Source organism: Urocitellus parryii, chromosome 3 (genome assembly GCF_045843805.1).
Source record: "Urocitellus parryii isolate mUroPar1 chromosome 3, mUroPar1.hap1, whole genome shotgun sequence".
NCBI lineage: Eukaryota > Metazoa > Chordata > Mammalia > Rodentia > Sciuridae > Urocitellus > Urocitellus parryii.
The window spans coordinates 151,136,043-151,156,415 of record NC_135533.1 but is presented as its reverse complement, the minus strand read 5'-3'; the positions used below and the strand labels follow the sequence as shown (position 1 = coordinate 151,156,415).

Sequence of the window (20,373 nt, the reverse complement as noted above, 5' to 3'; positions counted from 1 at the left end):
TAGAGACCCCGGGCTCAGGGGCCGCAGGGCGTCCGCCGCTGGTCCCCCTTTCCGCTTCCCTGGACTCCCTCGGGGACTCTGGGGGCGGGACTGATCAGAACCTTTGGTGGGTTTCTGTGTTCGTTTCACGCTTGGAGTTTGAGGAACTTAGGGACCTGGAGGATTTTTCTTTTTGGGGCTGTGTTTGTGTTGCGTTGCGGGGGTGGAGAGAGAGTGGTGGCGGTCCTCAGGACGGGCATGTGGCGTGTCCGAAGGTATTTCCAGGACAGGGACCCTGCAGAATGATTTCCTTTGCAACAAGGGATTAGACTTCCCCCAGAAAAACACAGTGACACCTCAAGCTTCACCTTTATTTTTATTATTATTATTTTTAATTTTCAAAGTGATCATAACTGATTCAAGGTCAAAAATGGAAGACCTGGAAGGGAATCAAGTTCTTTTGACGACTGTTTTGAGAGTACAAGGTTCTTCCGAACCTTGACATTTGGATTATAGAGATGTCCCCCTGCCCTTCCCCCAATGAATTCCTAAGAACCTGTAATTTCATCTCCTCGCTTCTCTTTGCCTCTGAAATCTTGTAGGATTGCGCTGGGATTGTGACCTGTTTTGTGCAGGAATTCCCTGTTCTGTTGGTGGTTTAGAGCTCTGTCCTTCTGAATTGCAGGGAAATTGTGGGCAGCTGGGTCTCTGCCCTGTCCACGTCAGTCGTTGATGGGAGTGTTGTTTTCTGTTTGTCTTTTCCCCAAGGACATGATAGAAAGTGACATCTCATCCATAATGTCAGGACTCGTTCGAAACTCTGGGCAAAATCACCACCCTTCGCCACAGGAATACAGGTGAGGGCTTCAACAATAACCGGCCGTGTATTTTGGAGGACTTCAGGTGTTCTGGGCTGTTTGTGGTTTCTGAAACTGTCGCTTTGGTGCCGAGATTTTGCAGAAGAGCTTGAAGGTCTTGACTTCAGAGTTGGTTTCGGAAGGTGTCTGTCCTAGTGCAGTGGGACCCTGAAATGCCTGCAGTTTCTTGTCCCCTCCAAAAGAGGTCCCTCCTGGGTTAGGGACTGTTTGGCCATCCTGGTGACAACAGTGGCTCTTGCTTTCCCTCCAGGGCCCTAGCAGGGGCTCTAGGAAATGTACCTCCCTCAAAAGCATTCTGGGGGAAGTTGGCTTCTCTCCCTCTGGATGCTGGAAAGTTGTGGTCAGGACTCCCGGGTCCCAAGCCTGGTCGTGTGACTTTCAGCAAGCCCTTTAGCCTCTCTGGGCCTGATTCCCTCATCACGTAAATGATGCTGTTGAAGGAGGTGCTCTTAGGGTTCTCCTAGGTCTCCTGGGTCCCACGAGTCAGTTACATGGAAACCGAGGCCAGAGTGAATCTTGAGTCAGGATGAAGTAAGTTGAGGGGGTGGACGGAGGTCCTCAGAGCCCTCCCCCGTACTCTCCTAACCTCAGAGCTGGAAAGGCCCGCAGGGATCCAACCAGTCCAGTCGCCTTCTTTAACAGATGAGGAAACTGAGACCAAGAGGACAGAAGGGGCTTTTTCAAGGTCACACAGCCCCTGGGAGAGAGGAAGAGGAAAAGGAGGGACCTGCTCCTCCCAATCTCCCTTCCTTGAGCCGATATCGAGGAAGAGGGGCAGGATCAGGGCTGGCCCGGGAAGAGCAGGCTGTCACCTCGGATCAGCCCTGTTTACCCAGGGGCAGCTTGGCCCTCCTGGGGACTCATGTTGCTGGGGCAGCCAGCAGCCCCCAATTAGAGGGAGGCTGCTTTCTGAGGGCCCCAGGCCGGAGGCTGCCTTCTAGGGACCAAATGAGGCCTCTAGTTCAGGCAGATGTCTGCAGAAAGCCTGCTGTGGGAGCAGCCGGGGCAGGTGCCCAGCGCTGGGACGGCCCACTGTCCAGGTGGGGAAGGCCGAAGCTCACAGAAATGAAGGGGCTTTTCCCAGGATCACATGACTGAGGACCCCTGGGCTTCCTTCCAGTGCTAACAGGGGGTACAGAATTACAGGGGTGGGGGTGTGCCTGGCTCTCCGGCCCCACTCTCCTGATCTGTAAAAGGGGGATGGGAATCCTCCCCAGGCCCCGGTGTGGTTGTGACAACTAAATCGCTGTTTCTGGCTCTGCTGCTGGTTCATTGCACGATCCTGGGCAATTTCGCCTTTGAACTTTCATTGGTTTGTGCCGGGGGGGTAAGCAGAATGGCCCCTGGAGGACTAGATGGGACATTGCTTAGGAAAGCGCCCAGCGCCCAGCAGGCACTGTGTGGACCTCTCTGCCTCCTGACAAAGCCTGGGAGAGGGCTGGTCCTCCCCCAGGGCTGGCCCTCCCCAGGGCCACAAGATGTGGCTTCTTACTCTTGCCTAGAAGAGCTTCCTGAGCGCCCCAGAGGTGGGGGGTCAGAGGGTCAGAGAGTCACCAGGATCAGACATGCGCTGCTCCAAGCGCAGCTTTGGAACAGGCCTCGTGGCTTCAGTGTCCTCCTCTTTCAAACGGGCACAGTTAAGCACATCCCTCGTTCAGTTGCCAGGAGGACTCAGTCAGTAAAGCAGGTAGAACAAGAACCCCAGAGCCGGGCAGGGCTGGGGCTCAGCAGTAGAGCGCTTGCCCAGCATGTGGAGGGCCTCATAAAAATAAATGCAATAAAGGTCCATTGGCCACTAACCCCCCCCAAACCAAGAAGAACCACAAACTAGCAGTCACTGTTACCTGTACCACTTAGTTACATGAAAGAGCCAGGTCTGCAGGGGACAGTTCTGTGAAGGGCCTTTGGGTGGGAAGTCGGGGCGGGTGGGGGCGGGGGGGAGGATCTCTGAATCCACGTTCCCAGGTGCTGCTCCAGGGCTTCCATCAGGCTCAGCCCCATGCTTCTGAGTGTCTCCCCCAAATCAGGGCACAGCAGACAGCACACTTCCTGGGGCCTGGCAGTGTGCACCCCGCTCACTGGCCAGCGGGCAGAGGCAGGGTCCGGGAGAGGAGGGATGAGAAGCAGGCCCGTCCCCCATCAACCCTGAACCTAGGGGTGCCCAGGTGCCCCACCGGGCACGGCCTGTCCTTTTCGCAGGGTTTCAGGGTGGTTTTCCAAGGTACCCAGCAGGCAGATAAGCACGGCCAACACTAGGTGCCGCCTCCGTGTCTCCCATGAGCCTGTCCTTCCTGGGCCAGGTCTCAGCATCCATCCCAGCTAGACCCCACATCCCGTCCTATGAGGGCAGCTCTCTAGCACCTATTTGGTGGATGAGGAAACCAAGGCTCAGCCAGTTTAAACGCCTTAAGATGAGCTGCAGCAGGCGCGGTGGCGCACACCTGTCCTCCCAGCAGCTCGGGAGTCCAAAGCCAGCCTCAGCCAAAGCCAGGCACTAAGCAACTCAGTGAGGCTCTGTCTCTAAATAAAATAAAAAACAGGGCTGGGGATGGGGCTCAGCGGTGGAGTGCCCCTGGGTTCAATCCCCGGTCCTGGCCCCCCACCCCCAAAATCGATGAGGCTTTACAGTGACAGGTCAAGTGGAGACTCGAATCTGAAACTGCCACACCTTCGGAACACTGTGCCCCCAACCCTGTGTCCTACTGATAAAAGCACAGCAGCTGGTCCAACAGAAGTGCTCCATGACCTCATCGCTGTGTGATACCGGGCAAGTCACTGCTCCTCTCTGAGCCTCAGTTTCTTCTTCTGTGAAATAGAACCAGTTCTCTGGTTGTGGGGAGGACCCGCAGCTGCCTGGGGCAAGGCATTCAGCTGGCCCCAGGACCCAGCGCTTTCTCATGGGGCGGGGGCTGATTATGCAGTGAGTCCCCGCTTCCAGCCACTCCCATTTTTCTCCCCAAATAATAGCCCTGGAGAAGTTTATGGGCTTCTCACTCGCTGGCCTGTGTCTCCAGAGAATGCCTGGGGACTACCCGGGCTGCTGGTCCAGCCGGTCCAGCCCCCAGGCAGCCCAGGCTCCACCGTCCCCTGGGGCCAGTTTGGCCGTTGGCTGTCAATGGCTGTGCGCAGGGAGGGCGGGGCCAGCAGCTGGGGGCGGAGCCCTCCCCGGGGAGCCGTCCGCAGCCTGGGCTCAGCGCAGTGGCCGCAGCCCTCGGCCCCACGGATACGGAGCAGGGACCAGGGCCTGGGGACAAGTGGGATCTAGCGAGCATCGCTGTGGCAGGCAGCTCCTGCTTCCCGGGGGTGAACAGCGTTCCTTCTTAGCTCAGGTGGAGAGAGGGAGGTCCACCCTGGAGGTCCTGGCACACAGTAGGTGCTTAGTGACCGTCTTCCCAGGAAAACCCTGAGACAGGCCCCCGCATGACCTGGGTTTCCAGACGTGGACACGGAGGCCCCCAGACATGACTTGGCCACACGTTTGGGGAGGGACAGAGCTACAGACACCCGTCACCTGCCCTCGACTTTGGAACTTATTCTAGAGTTCTGAGAAGTTCCTCTCGGGGACCGGCACTGAGCCGGGAGGGAAACTGAGGCCCGCTCTGGGATCCTTGAGCCCTCGGCTTCTCAGAGCCTGATCTACTTCCCCACCTCAACCCCTGCCCTAAGAATCAGAGTGACCTTGGGGAACGTCCTTCCCCTCTCTCATGGGGACCTCCTCACCTGTGAACTGCAGTGCTGGCGCATAGTAGATACTCATTTAATAGGTTTAATAGTCACTGGAGAAATGGAGGCACAGACCAGCATCGCACAAGAAATACCGTGTCCAGGGAAACGCAGAGGTTTCTGAGCCACGAGAAACCTCTTCCAGACCCTCCCCACCCACTGTGTGTGTGTGTGTGTGTGGGGTGGGGGTCAGGTTCCTATCAGGACGCCCCACCCACCAGTTGTAACCTGCAGGGGAGGGGCGTCTGCCGGGGGAGGGGCCGACCCAACATCTTTACATCCTCACCCTCAAGGTGGGTAGAAGGAGGTCTCAGCCACCCATGGACAAGGAGGTGGGAGCATTCCCGGGGTCCACCCCCTCTTTTGGGATCTTGCAATTTCATCCTCCAGAAACACATGCACGCACACTAGGTCCTAAGCCAGCTGTCTGTTCTGAAAAAAAGCTATCTGGTTGTGAAAGAGTCGGCTGTAAATGAGTGCATGGAACAGCATTCCAGACAGAGAGAATAGCATGTGCAAAGGCCTTAAGATGGATGAGAATTTAGAATATTTGAGGAACTCAGAGGAAGCAGGTTTGCTAGAGCAGAGTGGGAAGAAGATGGCCAAGGGCCAGACCATAGCAAAGAGGTCAATGTCTGCTCTCCTGATGGGTTTTAAAGAAAGTGGCAGGTTCAGAAAGTGGCAGACTGCTCTAGCTATTAGGGGTTAAATTCATCCCCTTTGCAAACATTTCTGCAGTGCCCTTCCAGAGCCACTGTCCCATGTAAACAATGCCTGTGGTTTACCTTGGAATCAACAGGCAGGCCCTATTCTCACCTCCAAGTGGCAGATGAAGACAGGGAGGTCCTCAGGTGTTGAGTTACCTGCCCAAGGTCCCTCTCCCTCCAGTGCCCTGCTCTGCTGGTTTATCTTCCACCCCTCGGGCAACGTGACTGAATAATTAAGGACATGGTTCATTCAAGTGACTGGGTTGATCACCTGGTCAGCACAGGACAGCTGGACTCCAGTGGTACTTTGCGTCTCCCAGGGCCACCACAGTGTCCTGTGACCAGTGGCTTTGTCCCCATGGAGACACATGGCAGCCTGATCTTTTTTAACGAGGCTTGGCCCCTCCTGCCCCTGGCCTGGTTTATTCTGCACCAGTTGGAGCAGCCTCGAGAGAAGGGGCCCCAGGTGGGCATGGGCTGTCCGATGCCCAGGTCCTCCACCAACATGCTGGGGGACTGACACACGTCACCTCAACCCTGGGCCTCGGCCACCTGCCCTGTGAGAGGGGGAGGAGAGGCGGCCACCTCCTGGGCATTGGGAGATGGCGGAGATGCCGACCTCAGGGCCCAGCAGGTGGGGGGCGCGCCCTGGGCCCGTCCTCCTTGCTCGGGGACGCGAGGAGCTTCATCTGCCAGAGCAGGGCCTGGCGCACAGGAGTGTGGGAAGGGTCAGGGCACATGGCCCTCGCCTCCTGGGAGGCCTGGACGTCACGCCAGGTCCGAGCTCTCAGAGGGGGCTCCCAGGGGTGAGCACCCACCTGCATGGTCCCCCCGATGCTCACCACGCCTCGTGGGCGGGGCCGGGCCTGGTGCCCCCCCCCCCCCCGAGGAGCCCACTGAGGCAGGGAGGTGGGGGACCACGGGCAGGTGCCAGCAGCTGGGGGGAGTTCACACCCAGGCCCGACCAAGCCCCGAAGCCCAGGCCGTGACTGCCAGGCTGTCCTGCTGCAGAGGGAGGCCCCACAGCCGGGCTCTAGGTGGGAGTGGGCTCAGGACGTGGTGCAGCCGAGGGCCGGGCCTCCTGGGAGACTCAGAAGGGCACCTGGTCCCACGTGGGCGGTGCCAGCACACAGTAGGCCCCCAGGGAGTGGGCCGTGCTGACGTAGAGCAGGAGTCTGAAGTGGATTTTCCCAGGGGTCACCTCGCTTCTCATGAGGTCTGGCCCCTCCCTTGGGCACCCCTCGCAATGACCCCTGCAGACTGTGACCAAAGCCTTCCGTCTCTGCTCAGGCTGTTGCCCATCTTCAGGGTCCCCCAGCTGGGTGTCCCCACAGGTCGGGTGTCACAGTGGCAGCCCTACAGAGACAGGAGTGGCTCACCCCACCCCCACCGTATTTCAGATGGGGAAACTGAGGCCCGAGCGTGTCGGGCAGGACGTGCTGGGGCAGGGTACCTGGGGCTGCTGTGACTCTGGGTTTTGTTTGTTTGTTGAACCCAGGGGCTCTCAACCCCTGAGCCACACCCCAGCCCTATTTTGCATTTTATTTAGTGACAGGGTCTCATGGAGTTGTTTAGGGCCTCACTGTTGCTGAGGCTGGCCTTGAACTCGAGATCCTCCTGCCTCAGCCTCCGGAGCCACTGGGAGGACAGGTGCGCGTGCCCAGGGGCTCTGGGTTTTGACCTCACCTTTCCTGTGTCTGAAGGGGGGCGATGGTCCCTCTCAGGACCTTGACTATCCTTAAGCTTTGAAACTCAAGACGAGCCGCTTGGCAGGGTGGGGACAGCGGCTGCTGGTGAGCCACGGAATTCACCAGGGGCTCTGGAGCGCCAGGAGGCTCTTTTAATTTCCGTTTGTCCCCCAAAGCTCTGTACTCACTAAGGAGGACTTCCGGGGGTGCCACGCCCCCCCATGTGGTCTGAGAAGTCCACGGAGATGGGAGCCCCCCGGGGACCCCAAACTAACAGTTTAACCTGCTTTTTCAACAGAAAGCCAGAAGCCGCCTCTGCTCTGATACTTTAGGGACTGTGACCACACTCTTAGCAAGCGCCTTAGGGTGGGTGCCATTGTTATTCCCATTTTACCCTTGGGGACACTGAGGCCCAGCACAGGAAGTCCCCTGCCTGGGGTCACGCGGCCTCCCCTGCTCTGCCTCCCCGGGCTTGGGTGCTGGTGGGCCCCGAGGGGCCCCCTGCGCTGCTGCTGTGGCTTTAGAGCTGGGGAAGCCTCGGTCTGGAGGGGACAGCCTGGAGGGGACGGCCCTGGCTTGCCCACGATGATGGAAGTTTGGAAATGTGACCAGGGGACTTCCCTGTAGAGGGTCCCCCCTCAACTGCCATCCACCAGGGGCCTGGCGGGTCCTCCCTGGGCTCCTGCTAAAGGGCTCCTGGAGGTTGAGGTCCTCCTGGGACACAGCTCCGGATGCCACGCAGCCCCGGGGGCCTGCACCCCTCTTGCTGGGGGTGGGGGGCGGATCTTTCATCATGAAATATGCTCAACTCAAAACTCCATGAAACCAGCTCCTAATTTCCAAACCTGAATCAAAGGTCCTGTTGTTTCAAGGCACTGTAGAAAGGCCACCGGCTCTCCTATTAGGGTTGACAGGAACATTGCTGACCACTGCCGCCTGGGGACAATGGAGACATGCTGGGTCCACACTGGCCACATGTGGCCACTGGGTACTTGAAATGTGGCTGGTGGACCAGGGAACCGAATCTGTCCATTTTACTTCGTTTTATTACATTTAGTTGTAAATAGCCATCTTCCCTAGCAGATAACCTGCTGGAGAGCACCAGGCTAGAATCTTCTGGAATTCAGAGCAGGTTTCCTCAAGCAGGGAGAAGGAATGGGGGCGGGGCCTGGGGCAGGGGTGGAGCCTGGGGCAGGGTGGGGCCTACGGTAGGGGCGGGGCCTGGGCTAGGTGTGGGGCTTGGGGCAGGGGCGGGGCCACCGGCTCTAGAGGTGGAGTTCCTTCTCCTTAGCTCCCTGCTGAGTGACCCAAGGCCTGTCCCTCCTCCCTGGCCGCAGCATCCTCATTTGGCTAATGGGACGGTGGTAACACGCACACCCTGCCCAGTCATGCTCTCGATGGGGTCAAGGGGCCAAGGTCGGGATTATGCCTCTAAGTGGCCTTCCATCAGGACAAGACACTCAGAAAGGGTTTGCTCCCTTCAGATGGGGTGCGCAGGGAGCTGGTATGTGTGCCCAGTGGCCCAGGGTAGAATTATTGGGCGCCCACTGTGTGCACAGCTCTGTGTGAGCTCCTGGGGAGCTCCTGAGACCACCCGCAGTGGCAGAGAGGTGGCCCCGTCCCCGCCTCCTCCCTGTGCCTGGCCTCAGGGCTCCCGGGGGGCACAGCACCTCTCTCCCCCTGGATGCCAGCCGGGCTCAGAAGGTACAGGCTTGTGGCCAAGCAGGGCTCCCTGGGGCTCAGAGGAAAGGGTCGCCTGACAAGGTGACCTTGTTAAGGACTCCTGAGCAAAATGCTGAGAGGTGCAGAGGGGACAGGAAAGGTGTCCACTGGGAGGGAACAGAAGGCATGGAGCCACAGAGGAAGGTACCCTTGCACTCATTGCAGGAGGCAGAGTGGCACTGTCCCTTCCCAGGGCCACAGTGCATCTGCAGACCCAGGGCAGCGTCACACACTGCCCCGGGTTGGAGCACAGGGTCACCAGGGCTGGCTGGGGGCGCGGGGGCCCAGCTCCCTGGCTCAAGGTGTACGGGATTGCCTGGGGGTCGGGCGGCATCCACTGCAGGCTCACGGACTCATCCCCGCAAGCCTGGTGCAGTGGCTCTGGGCAGCCCCTGTGTGGACAGAGGGACTCGGGGTGGGCGACTGGGGGTGTGTGGGACAGAGATGGAGCTGTGAGAGACGGGGGTCCCGGAAGCCGTGTCAGAGAAGAGGGAAGAGGAGAGGCACACTTACTAAGAGCTTTACTCCCTCCCTGTTACCCCATTCTGCAGACGAGAAAACCGAGGCTCAGGAAGGTTCAGGATCCCGTCTGATGTCACTAATCAGGAAGGGTGAGGCCAGGACTCCATCACAGTGACAAAGACAGAGACCCTTGCAGAGAGAGAGAGATGGACACAGAGCACGTGGGAGGGAGTCAGGACAGATGGAGGGGGCACCTGAGGGCCAGAGATGGGGGAGGAAGCAGAGGGGAGGTTTGTCCTTTGAAGTTTGTCCTGCTCAGCTCCCCCCAGGTGGCCTCTGGCAGGCAGCGGGCATCGGTGACCCAAGGGGAGCAGGGCCCGTTTTTCCACTCAGCCAGAAGCCGGAGAGACAGACCCAGGGAGGGCACAGGAGACTGGGGAGTCCCAGCCTTGTCCTTTTCTTTGGATTGCAAAAGCCCTGTCACTGTCTCGCAGAGGGGACCCCTACTCTGGAGGCTGGTGTAGGGTGTCCGTCTCTGTCCGTCCGTCTGTCTCTCTCTCACACACACCTATCAGGAAATATCCCCGAGCTCTGCACAATGACAGACCGAGTCCCCGAGACACTGCCCCCTCCCACGTGCCAGTCCTGGGTGAGAAGCACCCGTCCCATGACTAGGATCGTCACCCACACCCACTTCACACAGGAGAACGGAGGTGGGGACTGAGTGCCTCTCTGGGGGATGACAGCCGGGAGGCCAGAGTGGTTCCTGAGCCTGCAGGTCACTCTCTAAAGCAAGACACTGGGAAGGAGTGGGGCTGGGCCCTGTGGCCGTCCTGAGGGAGGGAACCGCGGGCCTTGGTGAGGGGCGCTTGGAGCAGTGGGCACCAATGTGCAGGGACAGTGGGGGCAGGGTATGGGGACAAGATGCCCATTTAGGCCCTGGTGCATTTAGCCCTGCTCACCCCGGTCCCCACGATGCTCAGGGCAGAGGCCTGGCTGCGAGGGGACCTGATGGGGACCCCCACAGTGAGGTCTGCAGGAGCCTGGGCATGTGGAGACGGTGTCTGGCTCCTCATGGGACAGCTAGAGGAACAGACCCTCTGGGAGGCCCGAGGCACTGGCCAAGCCACCCTCCCAGCCACCCCGGGAAGGAGGCGTGAGGACCCCAGCCCATGCCCAAGGTCACGCTCCCGGGGTGGCAAGGACTCCATCCCAGACCTGACCAGCCAAAGCTGGCACTTGGCCCCAGCCCTGGCCATACCCCTTCGAGGCTGTCCTCCCCCCAGAACATAGCTGGGAACCCCAAGGTTGAGACCCCGGGGCCTGAGCTGGGCCGGACCCCCCATTTCCACCAACCGCAGGAGATGCTGCTGTTTGGCACAGCTCTGCCCTGGGACCCCGGGTCAGGGTGGCGCCTCCCCAAGTAGATGTCAGACCCTCTGCCTGCAGCGCCACTGGAACAGCCCAGGGTCGGCACAGAAGGACCCGGGTTCGAGCCCCGGCTGCCTTTCTTACCAGCCAATGGATTTTGCTCCGTCTGGCCTCAGTTTCCCCATCTGTAAAATAGCCCGGGCTTCTGCAAGGCCCCAGGCTGCAAATAGACGTGAAGGTCCTGGCCACGCCCCCAGGGCAGGCTACACAGGGTCAGCCCGACTCAACCGGCCGAGCAGGCACCTAAGTGGCACCACAGTGGGTGAGACACAGGTGACGTGGGGCTCTGGAGCCGTCCTCCCCAGGTAGACAAGGTGCCATCAGGTGATGTCTGACATTAAGAGGGTGGCAGGCAGCTGAAGTCTGGGAATGCAAAGGGCTGGAGGTGAGACCTCAGGTGGGCGAGGCAGGCTGCCTGCTGCTCCTGCCGAGGGGTCGCAGAGGGCAGGGAAGAAAATGAGGACATTCAGAGAGCATCGCTCCCTCAGCCTCCCCCATGCTCAGCCTCCCCCATGCTCAGCCTCCCCCATGCTCAGCCTCCCCCATGCTCAGCCTCACCTGCTGCCTCCTCCAGGCTGAGCACTAAGTGACTCTAGCGGTCTCAGTTTGTCCTCATGTAGAATAGAGGGGCTTATAAGCCCTGGTGTCCAGAACGTGCTCAATAAATAGTGATGGCGGCGGGGGCGGGTGTCTATATGACCCCCGGTTCCCTTGGGAACCTGACTGATATTCATCATCCAATTAACCTTGGTATTAATATGAACAGCAGCCCAGAAATGCTCATGCACCCCTGCTGTGGGCCACACACTCAATTCTCTTGGTATCCTATGAGACAGGAACAAGGATTCTCCACATTTCACAGATGACAAATGGGCTCAGAGAGGTGAAGCCAGTGGCTCAAAGAAGCCCAGAGTAGAATCCAGAGCCTGAGTTACTAACTACTACTCATATGGCCTGTTGGCTTCACCCACTGCCAGAGGGTGTGCTCCCTGTTGGTGTCTAGGAACCCCCTGCCAACCACTCAGAGAGCTTTGTGAGGTCCCCCTCTTGCCATCAGAGATCCCCTCTTCTCCTCTCCGGGACCAAGAGCAGCGAGGGCAATGGGAGCTACAGCAGGTTGTAGGGGGTGGGCTAGGCCATACTGGGAGGCTGGCTGGCCGGGGGCCAGGAGGGAGGGTGGGTGTGGCCAGTCGCCTCCTGCCACGGCGCAGCGGGCCCAGCCCCTCCACCTCTCCCCGTGGTCTCTGAGGACCTGGGGGACAGATGGTATTGCCCAGGATGGGGCCGTGGCTGTCACTCAGTCCGATGAGTTACCAGCAGGCTGAAGGGTCGGCAGCCGGGGGGCCTCAGAGACAATAGCATGGAGACCCCAGGACAATGGGGGCCACGTGCCACAGGGCAACAGTCGTTTGTCACACAATGGGCCACCGGGGGACAGCAGCCGGGCCAACTGCTGCCCTGACACGGGCCAGCTGAGTTTTCAAACCGCTTCCGGGCTGTGTTTTCCTACGAGGCAGCCAATCGCCGGGGCAGCGGGCGGTCACCTGATGCCAGCTCCGTGGGCCCAGGGCCCAGGTCCTGTGACAACTGAGAAGCGGTGTCCATGGCAACTCTGATCATGGCCCCAAAACACAAGGGAAGGAGGGGAGCCGGGGAGGGTGCGAGCCGGAGGCCCCGCAGATGAGGGACGGGCCACCGGGTGCCCCAGGAAACCGGGGCTGTGCTGCCACCTGGCCCTGCCCGCCGCACCCTGGGCCCCGACACGGGGCCTTGGAAACTTGGAGCCGAGAGTTGGGACTGTGAGCTCCTTGGGCACAAAGGAGACCGCCCCTGGCGTGTGGGTGGCACACACAGTGGCGTCTGGTCAGGGCTGAGTGCCACCGTGTCACAGTACAGAAAAATGCCATCCTGACGCCTGGTGCTCAGTGAGCCTCTTGGACAGGGTTGCGGGGTCACCAGGGAGCCACATCCCCAGCTGGGGGGCCCGCCTGGCACTGGGGGGGCTCTCCCTCCCGGGAAAGCCAGGTTGAGGGGTGGCGGGCAGGTCCCAGCCCCACCAGGTCCTGTGGAGCCTGGAGCGAGTGACTCCGTGCTCCCACTCGGTGTCCCCATGTCACGTGGGACCACAGCCTGAGTGTTGGGACCAGAGTGTTTCAGATTCTGGATTTTTTTTATTTTTGGAATGTGAGCCTCCACACGATGAGGTTCTTGGGGGGGGACCCCAATCACACACGGGTCACGGTGACCTTCCTCGATGCCATCAGCGCACCTGCCTTTGACCCCACCAGTGAACTGAGGGCTGGAGTTTTGCATCCGCGTGTCCCAAAGGTGCCCCGCGGGACTCTGGACTCTCCGAATTCCAGTTGGTGTCTTGGGGACACCCAGCTGGTCTTAATAATGACCCGCCCTGGCGTCACAGGGTTTCACATCCAGGGAGGGACCAAATTGGCCCACCGATGTCACTCCTCGGGGACTAGGTGCTGGCAGGGGTCCGGCGGGCGGAGGGAGTGGGGACAGCAATGTGGCTTCCAGACAGGGTCCGGGCCGGGGTCCCATGCCAGCCCCAAGGACACACAGGCTGCACGGGAGTGGCTTGGGGACGGGGGCTGAGGGCCTCCCGGGTGGAGAAGCCCCAGGCACTGGCCACGGCTCCCCTCCCGCCCGAGCTCCCCTCCTCCCACAGGCTCCTGCCTTCCGCCAATGACGAGGACCTCCCCGGGGACCTGCAGTCACTCTCGTGGCTCACGGCTGTGGACGTGCCTCGGCTGCAGCAGATGGCGAGTGGCCGCATGGACCTGGGTGGCCCCAGTGTGCCACATCCACACCCAGGTAGGCTCCAGGGGGACAAGGCAAGGTGGCAGAGGGGAGGGGGCTCCCTGCCCCGCTGTGTGGCCACGGACAAGTCAGTCCACCTCTCTGGGCTGAGTCCATCTTCCTCCGAGGGAAGATTCACCGTTTACCTGCTGTGTGCCAGGCCCGGGGTGAGCTGAGGTTCCCTGTCACTCGCTCCCTTGAATGACCGGTCCATCACACCTGTTGCTCGCTCCCTTGAATGGCAGGTCCATCTTCCCAAACTAATGCAGCCGACAACCTATTTTTGCAAACACTAAAAATGGCTTTATGTTTCTCTGCCCAAAAACAAAGAAGACAGAGACCAGATGGCTGGCAGAGCCGGAAATATTTGCTGTCCAGTCCTTTACAAGAACTTTACCACCCCAGTGGTCTAGAAGATTCCAAGGGAATCCTGACACACAATTAGGTACTCCATAAGTGACAGCTAATGGCAATTATAGCAAATGAATCCAGTGCTTTAAGGACACAATGGCCAAAAGCAGCTGCCACGGAACATTGAAGACACCCCGAGAGGCAGAGTCAGCATCGGGATCCTGTCTTTCATGGAAGAAATTATTCTCGATTAAAACATGTACATCCGGGTCTGCAAGCTTTCTCTGTAAAGGGTCCAGAAATCCGTAATTTAGGCCTTGTTGGTCACACAGTCTCTGTCAAAACCCCTGGACTCTGCCATGTACCCCAGACCAGCCATGGATGGTATCTGAACGGAGAGGTGGGGCCGTGTGTTAATAAAACTTTATTTACACACCAGCCTGTGGGCCGCCTGTGGCCTGCTGATTAGGGTCCGTTTCCTAATCCTCACGTAGGACCCCAGGGGACAGTGGTGTGCTCTTGGGCAAGTGCTCTCCTCTCGGATCTGTTTCTTCACCTACAGTGACAATGTTCTAGAACGGCCCCCAGGGCTAGCTCCACCTTGGAAGTCAGCTGTGCTTGATTAGAGGTGGCTGCCCCAAGTCAGGCTGGTGCAGTGAGGATCGGAGATGGATTAGCAATGTCTGCCCGGGCCCAGCCCCGGGGGAGGCTCTACCAGTGCCATTCCTGAGCTAACCCTTGGCCGAAGAGCAGGGCTTGGCAAAGGGAGGAAAGGCAAGACGATCTGGATCTCAACCTAGAGGTCCCGGGTGCCATGGGATGAACAAGAAATCGGTGTTCGAGTTTAAGGAGGGTCTCAGAGCCTCCTCCTCGTTGTTATTTACTGTTGACTTACACTCACTGGTAAATATGATCTCATTTAACCCCCACAGCAACTTCATAGGTAGTAACAGGTAACACCAGGGGCTCAAGTACAAATAGGGAAACTGCGGCTGGCCCCAGGTTACACAGTTGGCGGGAACCCCACTTTTCACCACGACGCCCCAGCAAAGTGATTAACCAAGCGTCTACCCTGTGCCCCGTCCTGAGGGCGGGGGATGGCTCTGTCCACCATCCCTCCAGCACGGGGCTTTCTCTCGGCTTGCCTCCCACAGGAGCCTTGGCTGGGGCAGCCGACCTGCACGTGGGAGCCACCCCAGGCCCCCTGCTCCACAGCCCACCGGGCATGGCGCCCCGAGGCATGCTGGGCCTGGGCCCCCTGTCCAGCCACGGAGCCAGTGTAAGTGGCGAGTGTGGGTCGGCGAGTGAGAGGGCTGCCCCAGGGCTGCCCGGTCCACCTTGACCCTCTGTCTTCTCCTCTCTTGGCCCCAGCAGATGAGCCAGTTCCCCGTGGGGGGCCAGCCACCCTCTGGCCTGCAGGACCCCTCGCAGCTGTACTCACCGGGGACCCAGCCACAGTTCCCGCTCCCCCCGGGAGCCCAGCAGGTAGCCCTGGACCCAGAGGCAGAGGACCCTGCCTCCGGCCAGCCAGGGACCTCCCTGAGCCTCAGTTGACTCACCAGGCACGTGGGGATAACTGTCCCCCCACGACTGCGTGGCCCTGGGAACTCCTGTGGGGGGACCCGTGGTTTCTGTGGTCACGAGCCCAGGGGCCCAGGACGGGTGGGCGGGTCTCGTGTGGCGCTGCACCTTCTCATCCCCCCCTCTCTCTGCTGCGGGAAGTGCCTTCCTGTGGGCCTCTACGGCCCCCCGTTGGGGGCACGGCCCTCGTACCCCCAGGCCCACATGGCAGTGCATGCACCGCAGGAGCAGCTGCACCCCAAGCACTACCCCAAGCCCATCTACTCCTACAGGTGAGGTCCGGGATGGCTCAGACAGCCGGACACGGTGGCCCAGACTTCCAAGGGGGAGGTTTGGAGGATCAGGGACCCTCCCCTGTGGAATCTGCTCTCAGGAATGACCACAGATTGTCAGTCAAGCCCCGGGGTTGAGAACCCACGGACACTCCATCACTCCTAGGCTGTGTGACCTTGGGAAAGTAGCATTGGCTCTCTGAACCTAGGTGTCCTCAAATGCAGAAAGTTACCAGAATACTAGGTGATGGTGAGGGCGGGGGAAGCACCTAGGTAAAGGGTGGAGGCCCACAGATACCAGTTATGGAGACAGGGAGGGTAAAGGTTGTCCTTAGATCAATACCAATGGCTAAGCCCAGGGTCAAGCAGAAGGACATGGGGTAGGAAAGATACCGGGCCATGAAAAGGGCTAACAGTGAGTGTGCAGGGGCTGGTCAAGCAGGGGAGGCTTCCTGGCAGAGGGGACCTGGGGCTGTTGGCCCGGGGGCCCTCACGGCCACCCTGTCCCGTCTCTCGGCCCAGCTGTCTGATCGCCATGGCCCTCAAGAACAGCAAGACGGGCAGCCTGCCGGTGAGCGAGATCTACAGCTTCATGAAGGAGCACTTCCCCTACTTCAAGGTGAGGGTCCAACCAGGGGGGGGACAGGAGCCACCCAGCCTCCCCTGTCACCACCAAACCCAGGGCCGGCTCTAGATTAAACCGGGCCCTGGTCTCGGGCCCCCTGGTCTGTGTACCCGGCTGTGGGGACACATGCACACAGACCCACCCAGAAGCATTTTAAAAGAGAAGGGGGCGTTTGAACTGGGCTCTGATGGATGAAGAGGAGTTCACCTACCTCTCAGGAAGGAGAGGGTAGAGGTGGAGGTCCCAGCCTCCATCTTCAGCAGAGACTCCTGAAAACATCACGTGCAGAACACAGACCAGGCAAGAGCCTTCACCTCTGTGAACCTCAGTATCTTCATCTACTGACGAGCCATTGGCTACCACATTCATGATGGAGAGAAAGACAGGAAGCCACGGCAGCCCTGGGCCGCGGCTCATGTCCTCTCTGTCAGCCGGGCTCCGCTGTGGCTCCCCCTTCCCCGGGGCAGGAGCTCTCCTCTCGCCGCAGTCCCCACCACTCCCTCTCGCCTCCCCACCTGGAGGCCGAGCATCGGGTGCTGTCCCGTTGCCTGGGCTCCCGCAGCATCCCGCCCCGGGGACCTGAGTCTGTGACCACCGGGGGAGGCAGGGGTCCACAGGCAGGTCCCCCGAGCGCCCACATCTCCCTGCAGACGGCTCCGGATGGCTGGAAGAACTCGGTGCGGCACAACCTGTCCCTGAACAAGTGCTTCGAGAAGGTGGAGAACAAGATGAGCGGCTCCTCCCGCAAGGGCTGCCTGTGGGCGCTGAACCTGGCCCGCATCGACAAGATGGAGGAGGAGATGCACAAGTGGAAGAGGAAAGACCTGGCCGCCATCCACCGGAGCATGGCCAACCCCGGTGAGCCCCGACGGCCCCGACCTGTTTCAGCCTCCTGGGCCAGTGCAGGGCGGGGATGAGCTTTGAGTGCCGTCCTAGGGCAATAGGCCTGTGCTGACAGGAGGTGTCATTACTGATGGCACCTCTCACTCCTCGGTGGCATGGTTGTGAGTGTCATTACAGCTCCACAGCCACCCTGTGTGTAGCCTGGATGCCATCGCACAGATGAGGAGACAGAGGTTCAGAGAGTCCCAGAGACTGGCTAAGCTCCCTCAGGGGGTAGCACGGGGACCTGGCTCCAGGCCTGGGCTGGGGGCTGGTCCCTGCAGGGTGGGCTCAGAGTCATGGCTCCCTCCTGTTTGCAGAGGAGCTGGACAAGCTGATCTCAGACCGGCCGGAGAGCTGCCGGCGACCCGGCAGAGCAGGGGAGCCCGAGACCCCCGTGCTGACTCACGCTACCTCGGTGGCCGTGGCCCACAGCTGCCTGGCCATCTCCCAGCTCCCCCCACAGCCCCTGATGACCCTGTCCCTGCAGGCCGTCCCCCTGCACCACCAGGTCCAGCCCCAGGCCCACCTGGCCCCCGACTCCCCGGCTCCGGCCCAGACCCCGCCCTTGCACGCCCTGCCCGACCCCAGCCCCGGCCCCCTCCCGCAGCCCGCCATGGGCAGGACCCCCGTGGACTTCGTCAACATCAGCACCGACATGAACCCTGAGGTGGACGCCCTGGACCCCAGCATCATGGACTTTGCCCTGCAGGGTGAGGCCCGGGGAGTGGGGGACAGGGGGGCGGGGCTGTGGACAGCAGGACCAGGCGAGCCGAGCTGTGCTCTGTGTGGCCATGGCGACCACCCACTACCCGCACATGAAGCAGTCAGTGGGCACCTGCTGTGTGCTGGGTCCTGGACCACCCACTTCACGGGCTTCACCCTGCGCCCCCTCCAGTGGCCCTCCCAGGTCACGGCCATTTCCTGACCCCATTCTGCCCCGTGCGGGAGCCAGGAGAAGTCAACTCACCGGCCCAAGCTCGTCCCGCGGCCAGGGGGTGCCACCCCAGGTCCGTCGGGCCCCAGACGAGCAGTCAGTAACTGCCCACCTGGCTGTGTCCACCCCAGGGCAGGTCACACCGAGCCCTGCCAGCCACGGGGTCCCCCTCAATAAATGGGCTACGGATAAAGAAAGAGCAGACGGGGGACCGGCAGGCTGCGAGGCTCCCGTCCATCCAGATACCCGGAGGCGGGCACCCGCCTGTGTGGCCCTGGGCTCAGACACCTGTGCCCTTGCCCTGGACAGCTGCAGGGTTCTGCTGCTGAAGAGAAGGGGACACCTGGTTTTGTCTTCCTGGCTTTGACCACGAGCCCCTTGGCCCCTGGCCACAGCCTCAGAAGTCGGTTTTCTGGTCACCTCCATTTGACTCTGAGGCTCAGAGACAGAAGTGACTTTCCCAAAGACACACAGCAGGAAGAGGGTTTCCCCAGCACGTGACCCTGCACACGCGCACAGCCTGGCCCTTCCCTAAGTCAGGGACTGCAGCTCGGGCCTGTGGGGCGGAAGCCAGCTCAGCCCTGCGCTTTTGTCTCTGAAAGGGAACCTGTGGGACGAGATGAAGGACGAGGGCTTCAGCCTGGACGCGCTGGGGGCTTTCGCCGACTCCCCGCTCGGCTGTGACCTGGGGGCCTCCAGCCTGACCCCTGTCTCTGGTGGCAACGACCAGTCCTTCCCTGACGTGCAGGTGACGGGTCTCTACACCGCATACGCCACCCCGGACAGTGTGGCCTCGTCGACGGCCGCCTCCCAGTACCTGGGTGGCCCTGGGCACAAGCCCATAGCTCTGCCCTGAGCCAGCCGACGGCCTCAGTGGCCCCCCAGCCCCCAGTAGCTGGCTCGGGCAGGGGACCGCGTGGACCGGGGTGTCCCAGAGACAGGCCCCTCGCCTCCCACCGGCCCTCCAGAGCCTCCCACCAGGCGGCTGGCCGGGTGGGGAACCTGTTCCTGCCACCGGAAGTCCCTGCGGCCGAGGGGAGTGGACACGCGGCCTGGCCTCCCCTGCTCCTCCGGGGCCTGGACCCCAGGCCTGGCCTCGTTGGACACCCTCCTGGGGAAGGCCCCTTGGTGACCGGCAGCCTGCTTTGGGACACACCAGTGCACCAGGGCCACACTCAGGCCCTCCACCTGCTGTGGTCACAAGAAGGCCGAGCAGCTCAGAGCCTCGGCCCCAGCCTCAGCCTGGGGAGGCCGGAGGCCAGGAGGGGCCTGGGAGCTCAGAACGTCTCTGGGATGAAGCAGCCTGGACTCTGGGGGGCCGCAGCCCACTTCCCCTGAGCAGGCCACTGCTCCACAGAGAGCCTGGACCCGAGGAGGTTTATTTATATTTATTGTGGCCTCCTCCACCTCGGCAGACCCAGCCCCAGGCCTCTGGGATGAGACTCCTCCATCCCTCCCGGGTCCTGGGCCACCCCAGCCCCTAAATGACCAGCGAGTCACATCTCACTGGCTTGTCCTCCCACGGCAGCCGCGGGCTTCTTTTTAGGACAAACAAGCACTTTGATGGTGTGAGGCATCCTGGTTTGAACCGTAGGGACACTGATGTTCTCCCTGTCATGAACCTCTTCCTGTGGGCACCTGAGAGGAGACGTGCCATGGTTTGGGGGCCTGGGGACTTTTAGGGACCCATGGAGCTGCGAATGGGCGGATGGAGCAGGGAGCTCTGTGCATGGGGCTAAGACCCCCATTGGAGAGACAGACAGCTGTCCCCGGGGGGAAGTGTGGCCCGGGCAGCCAGGGCCACCCAGAGCGCGAATCGTCACCCGCTTGCCCAGTTCTTTGTCCCCGGGGCACTTCTTTTCCTCATTGTCAACGACTGATTCTCCACGCGGCAGGCTCTGTGGGCAGCAGGGTTAGCAGGGGTTTGGCGACAGCTCTGCCAACTGTGGCGGAAACGGGGGCAGGGGCAGGGACCCCCCCCCACTTGGTGTTTAGAGGCCACATCCCCGAGCTCCCAAGCCCTAGGGCCAGAGGGTTCTGACTCGATAGCTGCCCGGGCTTTTCCAGTCACTCCTGTCTTAAGGGCCGCTGTAAGTCCTCTCTAGTTCTGGAACTTTCTGCCAAGCCTTGCCAGCTTGAGGCAGCCCAGCGCCGCCCCCCTGACCGGCCCACTCAGCTGCCGCGTGCGTCCCTACGTTGAGCTGTTTCAACGGTCACTGGTGAAGACCCGGGTGGGGGCAGCGCGGGGACTCTGTAGCGATGGTGTCGAGGACCTGTCTTCTGTCAATAAAGGCTGAACCGCAGCTCTGTGGCTCTGGGGG

The 20,373-nt window shown here is 60.8% G+C and overlaps 1 protein-coding gene across 1 annotated transcript; it reads left to right on the top strand.

Annotated features, from left to right (window-relative positions):
- Window positions 1-750: 750 nt before the first annotated feature.
- Foxn4 (forkhead box N4) lies at window positions 751-18,908 on the top strand. The gene is made up of 9 exons (XM_077796464.1): window positions 751-836; window positions 13,274-13,419; window positions 14,910-15,034; window positions 15,127-15,240; window positions 15,478-15,608; window positions 16,131-16,227; window positions 16,884-17,091; window positions 17,436-17,828; window positions 18,655-18,908. Exons 1-9 carry the CDS (start codon window positions 751-753, stop codon window positions 18,906-18,908), a joined length of 1,554 nt encoding a protein of 517 aa, XP_077652590.1.
- Window positions 18,909-20,373: the final 1,465 nt, after the last annotated feature.

Coding starts and splice junctions, on each gene's coding strand:
- Foxn4 (XM_077796464.1), top strand. CDS start 751: ATGATAGAAAGTGACATCTCATCCATAATGTCAGGACTCGTTCGAAAC. Junction 15,241..15,477: donor TCCCCCCGGGAGCCCAGCAG/GTAGCCCTGGAC, acceptor TGCTGCGGGAAG/TGCCTTCCTGTGGGCCTCTA. Junction 16,228..16,883: donor AGCACTTCCCCTACTTCAAG/GTGAGGGTCCAA, acceptor ATCTCCCTGCAG/ACGGCTCCGGATGGCTGGAA.